Source organism: Miniopterus schreibersii (assembly GCF_964146895.1).
Source record: "Miniopterus schreibersii genome assembly, chromosome: 9".
Taxonomy (NCBI): domain Eukaryota; kingdom Metazoa; phylum Chordata; class Mammalia; order Chiroptera; family Miniopteridae; genus Miniopterus; species Miniopterus schreibersii.
This window is the reverse complement of record NC_138118.1, coordinates 60,404,334-60,416,406: the sequence shown is the minus strand read 5'-3', so window position 1 is coordinate 60,416,406 and position 12,073 is coordinate 60,404,334. Positions and strand designations below refer to the sequence as shown.

Here is a 12,073-nt window from a genome sequence, read left to right as displayed (position 1 = left end):
AAAGTATGAAGCAATACGTTGGTTCACTTGGCAAGACAGGGATGCAGAGTAGTGTTAAGTCTTATGCTGGGTTAGTCAGGTTCTAAAAGCCAGAGTGTAAAACAAAACATCTTATGGAGTTATTCTAGTAATTTCTTTAAATTGCCCTTAAAGTACAATATGTGCAATTTTGTGTGTGTGGCTCTGAACAGTAATTTTTATGCACAGCATAGTCTGAGAAGCACTGGGCTAGAGAATAAAGGAAGGAACAAAAGGAGTGCTGTCTGGACACTCAAAGTATTGTTTCTTTATGGTAACTCTCCAATCCATGGAAAAGTGGAGAATTCTAAAGAATCCTGCTTGCCTGCAGGATTTACTCCATGCTCGTTTGAGATCAAGCCTCTGTAATCTTCAGTCATGTTAATACATTCGGTTGGTAATGCAAGGATTAAACTAGACAATATACATGAAAGCACCTTGCTCAGGACCAGGTGATGTGATAGATTTATATCTAACTGTTGCTTGTCATTGCTCTTTGGAAGATTGTAGGGAAGAATCTGGCCAGCTGCTTCCTGCCTTCCTAGGTTGGGACTTCCCACTGTCCAGCAGTGACTTACACGTTCTTGCAAACTGGCTGCCCCTGTGGGCCAGTTGGAGGTAGGAGTGGGTGAGATTCTCAGTTCTAAGGTCAGCCCTGCATTTGGGGGAGATAATGTGACTCCGCTGAATATCCTATATAACCCTTGGGATCTACAGCTCTTCTCTCTGTCTTCTAGAGTTCAGATTTGTGAGATTCACCTGATGAAATTGTGTAACCCAACTACTTAGACTTTCCATGGTAAAGCCATGAATATGTGTTTTCAAATGTTTTTATTATGTTTTTTGGGGGGTACGTGTGAATATGCATTTTTAGAGAGCTGCCCAGGTGATTCTTATATAACCAGCATAACCCTGGGAGTAGGATATTTTTCCACAAGAGTCTATGAACATTTCTGACACTATTGTAGCTTAAATTATTTAGGAAATGATTACTGTATTTTTATGTAGATTTAAAAGGACGTAATTTCAGTCATTAAGTGAGTCAACCATTTATTAGCCAAATCAGCCATAAGATTGACCTTTTAGTAGATGTAAAATTAGTACATTTAGGTTTACATATTTTAAAAATTGAATACCAACCAAGTCGTTTATTTGCTTGGGGTGCTAGGGCCTTTGATTTCTACTCCCAGCTATCACTGAAATGATCGCCTGAGGTTTTGCTTGCTTATGATTAATAACTTGGGTTATGAATTGCATTTTCTTTTTCATTTTGGAAGGTAACTTGGTATGTCTCATAATTTAGTATAAGTTCAGAATTTTACTTAAAGTTCAGTTTGAAAAAGAAATGCACATTTCATCTCTGATTTACTAAGACAAGGAGCCCTTTCAACATTAGGATTCCTATACCCCAGCAAATGTTTCTGTCTCTACTCATCCTTGCTCTCTGATTCCTGAAGTATTTTCTGTGCTTGTGTATGCTTGGTCCCGCCCATTCCAGTGTTTCTTGGATTGTGTCTCATCAGTTATGCTCCTTTTCTTTATGCTCCGTCTCTTTCTGTCTCTTCGGTCTCTATGTCGTTTCCCTACCTTATGGACAAAATCTGTTTGCCCACACTAAAATAACCAGCGCTTCTCTCCACATGCTGCACTTCAGTGAACCATGGCATTTTCTCTCTTTGCTTCTCTATTCCGGCCAATGTTCTTGAGAGATTAACTGTATTTGCTGCCTCTGCATCTTGACCTTTTGCAGTTTGGCTTCTTACACTTACCACTGTATTGGAACTCCACTTTAAAGGAGTCACTAGTAACTTCTTATTTTCCATGTAGTCTTTTCTAAGCTCTCATCCTCTGACCTTTTTGCAGTATTTGAGGATGCTGATCACACTTTCCTTCTTGACATCTCTTCCTTTGACATACGTGACACTTCAAGCTCAGCTGTCCAACCTCTGTGGCCGCCTGTCTCTTATTTCTTTGCTGAATCATTCTCTGCTTTTGCTGTGTAAATGCATTTATTAACATGTTCTTCTACCTTTCCTGTACCTCCCACTTTTGTGCATCTGTTCTTGCTGTATTTCAGTCCAGGAGCTAGGACCAAACTATGGGGTATGCCCTGAGGGATTCTTGGACTGAACCCAGAGGAAACATGCTTGAGATGCCAGGGGAAGGGAGACCCAATGTTGTAGTTAGGAAATGGTGCCCAAATATCAAGTCTGAAAGGTAAGGATGAAAAATGGGAAAGTCAGCGGTAAGATTGGTAGTTTGTATGATGGGATAGACAGGTAGGTCAAGGGCATGAATGTGTATCTTCTCCAGATCACTTTGTACACGAGGGCCTAACGCGTGTTACCTGGGCCTAACGCACGATCTCTTTAAGGAGCTGCACTGGGGCTTTGGCTTCAGCAATCATCTCTCTGGGGATGAGCCTCAAAGCTGCATCTGAATCCCCATTCGATTCTCCTGTGAACTGGAGCTCTATTTCCATCTTCCTCGTGGAAGGTTTCCCCTGGATATCTAACCGGTACCCCAAATTTAACATATTTCAAATTAAATTTATTATCTTTATCCTCAAACCAACTTCTTTTTTCTTCCTAATAGGTTACTGTTCTTTCATTCTCGATCAAAAATTCAGTCATCTTTGATCCTATCCTCCTTTTAGCCCACATCCAGCAGTTTGAAAAGTATTGTCAGTATTATCTCCATGATGCCTTGTAACTGGCCCTGCTTTATGGGCTGACTGCTGCTCGGCACTCCAGCGATAGCCCCCTATTTAGTATCCCCTGACCCCAGTTCTTTTCATTGCTGCCAGAGTAATGTTTCCAAAACTCAACTGTGAATTTAGAAGACACTTAAACTTATCGGAACATTCCTGGCCAAAGATAATTGCTTCCCCCTCAGTGTTTTCGTAGCCCTATGCTTTCTACCATTGTGTATTTATGTGCAGTTATTATATATATACTATATTATATATTACGCATATGTTTCTGTACATGAATTATAAATCCCTGTAGATTGTAAGCTCCTTGGGGGGCAGGAACTGTGTCTTATTTACCTGTTGTCACCATATATTTCTTGTATTGACATGCAACAAATATTTATTGAATGGAATTAAACAGATAGCTGGGCTGGAAAGAATCTGATCCCAATAAATAGTAGGTGATCTATGAGAGTCATTTTAATTTAACATTAATGTCATTTTTTGTGCATTTGTTTTATTCTGAAAAGCTTTTTTATTAAGCTGTGCTGATGGCATAAATGGAACAGTTAACTGGAAGACCAAACAGGCCAACAGCTTTATTATCAGCAGAAAAATGGCTGCTGGGAAGAATCATGGTGAGTTTAGGCTGTAAATCTAAACCCCTTTGAGGAGTCAATTAAGTGTCTGCTTCCAGTGTTCCTTTTCCTTTTACAGTCATATGTGGATTTTTTTTTTTAAGTCAATCTGAAAAAAATTAAAATTTGTTTTCCTAATCTTCTAAAACTTCTGATTCCCTATGTTCTTAATCCATTATTTTCCAAGTGTTTTTCCTTTGCTATAGTGATGCCTTTTTTTTTTTTAACTAAAAATAATTCTTATGTTTTTAACCTATTGTTGCCCCTTATCCAGTCACTGACTTGCCACTTATAAAAATTGTCCCAGTGTGGTTATTATAACCATTTACTTATAATATTGAGAAACATTAAGGAGTACATTTAACATAAATCATTTTAAAGCAGTACTTATATAACCTTAGGAAAATGGTCATAAAATGTTTTGTCTAATTGTGGATGATTTTTCAAATGGTTTTTGTGCAAAACCTCATTGATATGTTTTGCTGTTAAATAATTAGATGGCATTTGTTTTGTATTGGAACGATGACCTGACTCTTGAATGATTTATTGTTCCTTCTGATTTTTTCTTTTATATGTATAAATGTGTCCATTAGCAGTATACCTTGAAATATTGTATTTCATCAGGGAGAAAAAAGACTTACTAAATAACCAAAATATTAGTTGTTTTCAAAATATCCATCATTATTTGAGTTTTCAGTTAATACTGTATTTTTTGATTATTTGTCTTTATGATCCCTCTTACACAGCACTCCTCACCACACACACACACACACACACACACGCACGGACGCACACACACAATTTTGACTACATATGGTCATGAAAATTAGTAACTTTGGGGCAACCAAAGTGTCTATAAAAACAACAATTTAAAAATATTTTGAAAAGAAAAGTAATTTTATGAGCTAAAATGGCCTTACTGCCAAATAAAACCTGGGTACCTTGGAGGAGTGATTCCTGGCTTATTTTTTCATACATCCCTCAAGTTGGGGTCACTAACTTTTTTCCAGCTAGTACCAAATTATTCCTCCACTGGAATCTTCTATCCCCAGATTTTTTCATAGTAAGACAAAAGTTTCCAACGACTCCTACCCTGCTTCTTTGAAACAAACCCACAAACACCTTTGCATTTTTAAGTAATTTCCATTTCTAATATCGATAATATAGTTTTATAATAGTAACTTCCCATGAAAAGGTCACAAATTTGTTTTAAAATACAGTCACACTTGTCCCAGGACCTAAACCCATCACATCATAGTCTGTTCGTTAGACCTTCCTTAGATATTCCCATGAATTCTCCCTCGTTTCTTTAAGGAAATCATCCCTGACTCCCCTTATCTGGCTGATTCCTTAATCAAACTGAGGGTCTTCAGCTTCTTTGGCACATTCACTCTTCTTGTTTTCTAAACTTTCTAGTCCTGGTCATCAGATAGCCCTCAATGTTGCCATCTGCAAGGTGCTTCTGCTCTGTCATCTCCCAGGGACTTGGGACCTGCCCTGATTCTCTTGCCCACTCAAGATCCCCAAAGACTCTTCCTCTGGACTGGATACCATTTTATCCTAAATTGCAGTTATGATTTTTTTTTCTTCAACTTCTTCTTTTTGTACATTGATCCCTAGAACTTCTGTCGTCTTTGACCATGTCGCTCCATTTCCTGTTTGATTTTCCAGAAAGGTACTCTCTAAGCAGCTGTTGAACCCAGTTGAGTTATCTGCTATGGTGCTCTTCTTAGCGAAATGCACTATTCCAAGACCTTTACGTACAGAGGTACTTGCCTCTTCCTGTTTCAAACTTCATGCTGCCATTGGACCTCAAACTGATTTTCTCCTTGGGACCTGAGCAAGAACTGTGCTTTTCAAAATAGAAATGGTCAACACACCTTGAACCTATGGAGGTAACCAGTTCAGGTTACCACATTCTGTTATTTCCTCAGTTTCTCTCGAACTCACTCTTTAGCTGCTGCTTCCTATCTGGTCTCCTTGTCCATTTTAAATTATATCATCATGGTTTTGTATTATCAGATATCTTATACAGAGAATAATAAGGTTCATGAACTGTGTCAACAGAATTGTTTCCTGTACTATACAGCAAGGGCATTTTAAATGCTCTCTCAGATCTATCAGATGTTCTGCGATATGTTCTTGACCATGGGTCCCAGTCATCTGTTTTTGACAACTTTAAGAGAACACAAAAGATTATAAGAGCATGTAAATAGGAAAATAAGTTTAGCAATCATATTTGTTGTGTAACTTTCTTTTTAAATAACGTTCCAATTCTTCATTTTAGCATCGGGGTGGTGCCTTATCAGTAAATAGGATTTTGAGGAATTTAAATGTCTCAGACCAACACTTTTGGCGTCATTCTACTTTGATACACATGAAGTAGATGCAAAAATCAGAAAGAATACTCTAAATATGGGTCCCCTTTCGTTTTCCTGGGATGGGGGTAGAGGAACTTACAGTTTACCCTTGGAAAAATTTAAATAAAAAGGAATAAGCCTTTGCATTACTCATTTGTATGCTTCACTTAGATAAACATCTTCAAATTCTCCTTTCTGATTCTTTTTTTTTTAAACTTTTTTTTTTTTTTAAATATATCTTTTAATGATTTCAGAGAGAGGAAGGGAGAGGGAGAGAGAGAGATAGAAACATCAATGATGAGAGAGTCATTGATCGACTCCCTCCTGCACACCTCCCACTGGGGATTGAGCCTGCAACCCGGGCATGTGCCCTGACCAGGAATCGAACCCCGATCTCCTGGATCCTAGGTCGATGCTCAACCACTGAGCCACACTCGGCTGGGCAGATTCTCCTTTTTTACTTAGGACAACTCATGTTCTAAAATGGATTAGCCTTAGATTTACTGATAAACTTTTCATTGCTTTTCTTCCTAAGAAACAGAGAAAATCAAAATGATCATGTGCTGATTTCCTAATTATTTTCACCTTAAATGCTAACCTGTAATTGGACATTCATGGAATGAAGTAATATGTGCTTCACATAGTTTGGTAGAATTCTCTATTGCCATCTTAAATGAGGCTCCTCCTTAGCTTACTGACAGTCAAGGGACTGCATGGCTTGCAGACAGAAATATCTCTCTAGATGACTTTCCCCCCCTCTTTTGTTGGAGAGGAGCAGGAAGTGCTCTTAGGGCTTAAGATGTATTCTTCTTTGCCTTGGAAAGGTGGCAAGGCCAGGAGGAAGGATCACCACTTTCCAGGACTTCAAAAGACTATCTACCTGAGATGTGAGTTTCTTTTCCTAGACTCTGGTTATGAGGGCTGAAATGTCTCCTTCTAAACACCACGTGTGTTTTTTTCTTTAAACAAAAGAAACTTAGGTTTGTTTCTTGAAATTGTTATTGTCAGCTCACTTTTTTCAGTGGTTCAGTGTAATTATGATAACTTCATGAAATAATAGAATGAACTTGGATTATCTGGTCAAATTCTGACCCGTCAGAAAAACAAAAGAGATAATTTAAAAAGTTAAGGTGTTACGCAACATAATTAGCTTACTGTAATGGGTTGTAGTAATACAGCCACCAAATGTATTACCTTATGTTTTCAAACAAAAGGCTTGATTACCTGGATTCAAGTCCTGGCTCTTCCTCTTACTAGTCCACTAGCCTTGAATCTGTCCGTCTTGCTGCTTTTAATTTTGTTATCTATAAAATGAAAGACTGAACTCTCCAGGAGAGCAAGTGCATGGCAATTCCAGTTGGTGGTATCTGTCAGGAATTCTGAGTTAAGTAGAATGCTGTGGCCAAACCCCAGTAGGAAGTAATGCTATGATCTGTCTCTTGGTAGGGAAAGATATTTAAGCATGGCCAGGCAGGATGACATCTAAAGCCCTTTTCAACTGCACTGTTCTGAGACTAAGTTTATTGATCACCCATTCATAGTGATTTGCAACCACTTTCCAACTGACATTTAAGAAAAAACAAAACAGCAAAACAAACATGCTATTATTACATGAAAAATCAAGATATTTAACTCCAGTTTGGAAAAATGGTTTCGGTAAGTGGTTTCAGTCGGGGATGGGGGGGGGGGGTATCAAGAAACCCTCTGTTTTTTGTAGAAAAAGACCCAAGTAGTGGTTTCTCTTCTGCCTCATGTAAAGGAAACTGACCATATCTCTTAGAAGAATGAAAATTTTAAAGGCAGTTCAATGCCTTCCCTGTGATGAATTCTTACAGCTGAGGCATGGGCTATCTGTGACTAAGGTCAGGGGCTGTGTGGAGGTCGGTAAAGGGGGAAAAATGAGGGGCATCTGTAATAGTGTCAACAACAAAAAAGAAAACAATAGCTGACAGGCCCCCCCCCCCCCCAATGAGTGGCCTGCAGCACTTTGATGTTGAGTAAAGTCCAAGGTAAAGAGCTGACTGCTGGGAAAAGCTTTTGTTTCAAAGCCACAATTTTAAAAGCTGGATTGATAAAACACAAGGTAAATCTTAGGGAAAAAAGCAAAACAGGTTGTGTACCTGGCTGGATATTGATGTGTCTCAAAATACTTTTCTACAGCAATTATTTGATGTAGTAATTAAATTTCAATTTGACTACAGAAATAACACATTAAAAAGTAAATTAGGAAGGAAACCGTAAACATGTCAGCCTCTGTAAACCCTGAAATGAGTTGTCCTGATGCAGAGATAGCAAATGGATTCATCTCTTATAATCAATTCCGATGAATTAATAGCAGCTTCTTGGAGTGCTGTGTATACAGGGGCTCTGAGACACATACAGAACTTTTCACTGTTAAAACTATAAAATATAAGACAAGCCTTATATTTCTCGTCAGCACTTACAATTTTTAAGTATCAGGGATGATTGTATAGTTAAGTAAGTTTAACAATTGTATTTTGGGTATAACTTTCTTTTTAAAAAATATTCCAATTCTTAACTTTTGCCTGGGGTTGGTGTCTCTTCTGTAAATAGGATTTTGAGAAATTGAGATGTCTGGTTGCTTAGGCAAAAGTTTATTTTAAAAGCTGTACCAGATAAGTGGCTATTCAGCATTATCTTTGTATTTTAAACATATTTAAAAATCTTCTTCATTATTCTTCTCCGAATTCCGCCCCCCCCCCCCCAGGTAATCCTTACTATTAAGACAATACTGTAAACATTTGGGACATATCCACTATGTTATTTAAGTAATTTGCTCTCATAAACCACCCTTGTCCTGCTTCCCAATGATTAACTTACATCTTAAACCTCTTGGAACATGAGAGAGAAATTAACAAAATTGAAATGCTTTTAAAAACAGACTTTAGTTTATTAATACATTATTAATTATAGTGTGTTATAATATTCTTAGGCTGATTTAGCTATTGCTAAAGGTAATAGATCACTTGATCAATAGATCTCTTTGTTTAAATGATGCATTATATTCCCCACACATCAAATATGTAAGAAGTTATTTTACACAGCACATTAAATTCATTCATTTTGATTTGACAGTTCATGTTTACGCAACAGATGGATTGAATTGAGACTTCCTAGGGCATACTTCCTTCTGAATGCATTTAATACGTGGAGCTTACGCTGCCATCTCCACAAGTAATGCCTACATCCCAACTGTAGTAAGATCATCTGTTGAGAAGCATCCTGCGTCAGCTAAGAACCAGGGTATATGCCCCCCAAGGGCCTCAGGGGGCCACAGTAGATGCTGCAAACAGGCTCCCGCTTCTCACGCTGAGCAGAGCGCGCGCTACGGCGGTTCAGAGCTGTTCCCACCTCATCTGGAAGCCTGGTTTCTGAACCTGCAGCAGATGAATAGCGGCAAATGAGAAGGCTAAAGAAGCTGATATAGGACACATACTGATGCAATGGGAAATGACAGCTGACAACTTGTCCTCAGATGAGAAAACAGAAAATCTATAAAACACGCAGCCGTAAAAAGCATTAGCTGCCGGGGACCCGCCAGCGCTAGTGTGATCAGTAAATGACAAAGCAACCAAAGAGTCCATAAGGGTGTCACTGTATAATGGAACAGAGGGCAATAATTGAGGTGCCAAACGACGGCCTTCACCCATCAGGAAAAAGGATCCACCGCGGAGTGCGTTAGAAAACTCGGCCCTCTCACATGTTTCTTTCCTGGGGTTCCTGGCAATTAAGATTTTATAATATTCTCTTAAACCATACAGATTAGTAATTGATGATATAAGTGGACCCTTTGAAGTGATTAATTTGTTTTGCTAAAGTATCAATGAGAGAGACACATAATAGGTACCTAATAAAGGTCCCCCCGACGTGAATCTTTATGACTTTCTTAAAGATTTCAGAGGCAAGACAGCTTTAAGATTTAAATTTAACTGGGACTCAGCAGCTAGTCTCTCTCTATAGCCATGTACTTGTTCTTGGTGATACAGAAAAAAGGTAAGTGTTTTCTGGACTTTTTGTAGAGAAGGGATTTTGCACGTGCCTGTGTGACATTAAAAATAATCATTGTAATAATTATGAAGTTATGTGCTATAGATTCCTTAGCAATGAACTACCATAATCCTTTCAAAATGATTACTAAATACATCCAAATTTTCTTTTGTTTTTAAGTAATTTAAATAAGCACACTCATATTTTCGTTACGATGTTGCTCCCTTAGGGAGAAAATGTCAAATGGACTAATAAAAGAAGACAGGATGCTCTTTAGCTAGGATGAGGTCCCACTTTATTGCTGTTGCCATCATTGTCAGTTACTTGGTTCTTGGCTCTCTGCTGCAACATAATATATATTGTTGATACAGTCCGCAGTTTCTACACTTTATGACGAATATGGCGAAAACAGTTTTGTGAAAAGATCTTGCTTGCATGGTAACAAGGACATTAAAGCTACATTTAGGGAAGGTGAAATAATTACCCCAGCCATGCCCCAATACCCTTTTGCTATTCTCAACTCAAATATGAATTTTTTCTTTTAAAAAATTTGATATTTATAACTACTTGTGTTCAGTTTCTAATCTTGGCAAATCTAGCTACTCTTGCTGCTTGAAGATGATGTTTTTGACCCCCTGTTAGTTGGACTTTTGGTTTAATTGTTTCTCCCATTAATGGTGATAGATTTGCACAGATTTAGCCACACAGTGGTTTCCAGTTTCATTTGTGTTCAGTGGCATGTGTTTGCAGGGGTAATGGATTTGCAGCTGGAGACCCTTGCAAAGCCATGTGATACACAAAGAGTCCAGACCCTGTGACCTCAGCTCGATTAGCATGGCACTGTATAATGTATATTTCAGAGATTATTAGATTTTAGCACTGTGGATTCTTAGAGTATTTAAATTTGATTTCCAAGACTAGCTGTTAAGGAAAACAATATGCTTCAAGCTTATTGTTTGTAAGTGCCTAGACATATGACAGTGCAACATGTTGACTGTTAACAACAGCCTAAGTGGGTGTTGGTGCAGACCTTATCAGTGTTATTTATATAGCTCGTGTTTAGAATAAGAGCTTATAACTTCCAATTCTCTGTGTCACTTGTTGTTTTCAAAAGGAAGTGAGGTGTAACTACTGCCCAGATAGCCTTTGTTGAAGAGCTATTGCTTTGCAAGTTAACAAACCAGAAAGGGTAAGGGAAAGCGTGCTTCTCTAAAATGTTGTGAGGGTGCTCATCATTTAAACTGATGCCACCGAAAGGAAGTATTACTTTCACAAACAAAACACAGTGGCTTAGTCATTTTCCATTTCTGAATGATGGATGTGTCACACATCTGTATCATGTTTTTCTCAGAGTAAATGGCATACTATATATTTAAAGCGAAGCAGGCTCTACTGTGGAGTTGCCAAGGTAACTGACCGGCAAGCAGTGCAGCAGATTGCAGACAGGCGATGGAGTACACATGAATAAAGAAATGCGCGTGGCACCGTGAGACCCAGGAGGGCCGCGCTGGACTGCGGCTTGGCTTGTAGATCGCAGGAATGCTCTTCAGGGCAGCAGGAACCCAGGTAGATGTTCTGTACTGTCCTCCAAGTGAGGTGTTACACAGGAGCAGCTACCCTTTCACGGTTCCACTGCAGGACCTGCCAAGGGCTATACAGAAAATAGAATCATTTCAATATTATTTGATAAGAATGGCCTCTCTTTTTGCTCATAAGCTAGTTTTTACCACCTATGGCAGCCAAAACTAAGGGAAACTCTTAGTAATTAATAATGTAAATGGAAGAAGGTAACCTATAAACTGCTACACACATATGAGAATGTGTGACAAAATTTAAATTTAAATGGGATATTATATATATTTAGTCCATAAACATGAGACCCGTGTTTACCTCTGCAGTGGTTTGTGTTAGAATGTGTTCATCCATTCACTAGGCGTTGGTAAAGTTATTCAAATATGCCAGATACCTTCTAGGTGCTGAGAAAATAAGGTAAATAAGATTCAGTGCTGAACTTCAAGGTGTTTTTACATCTCTAGAAAGACTAAATTAGATAAGCTCCGAAGAGATTCCTTTAGATTATTCAAAATATTCCTGTGCTTTGGATGTAAACTCCTTTTTACATAGAGTGAAATAACTGCTCAGCAGGAGTTCACAGCTTTCCATAACTTGACTCTCTTCTTTGTGTTTCTCCCCCTTCCTTAAATACACCCCAAGATCTAGTGTCACTGGCTTACTCCCCTTCCTTGAAGGAGCCCCACGGACGGTATCACACAATTGTATCCTGTACATGCACTCGCCTCTGCAATGCCCGAGTTCCCCATCTCTGAGTTTCACGATCGTGCTAGTACCTTAAAAGC

At 38.5% G+C, this 12,073-nt stretch overlaps 1 protein-coding gene across 6 annotated transcripts in view; it reads left to right on the top strand.

Moving 5' to 3' along the window:
* Positions 1–12,073, top strand: part of SGCE (sarcoglycan epsilon) — a 64,684-nt gene that overhangs the window by 12,103 nt on the left and 40,508 nt on the right. For 2 of the 6 annotated variants that reach the window (XM_081147881.1, XM_081147882.1), the window contains exon 2: positions 3,241–3,348. The exons of the other annotated variants lie outside the window; for them this stretch is intronic. In XM_081147881.1, the coding sequence (XP_081004007.1) occupies positions 3,241–3,348 (108 nt within the window). The remainder of the gene's footprint in view (positions 1–3,240; positions 3,349–12,073) is intronic. 6 annotated transcript variants of the gene reach the window in all.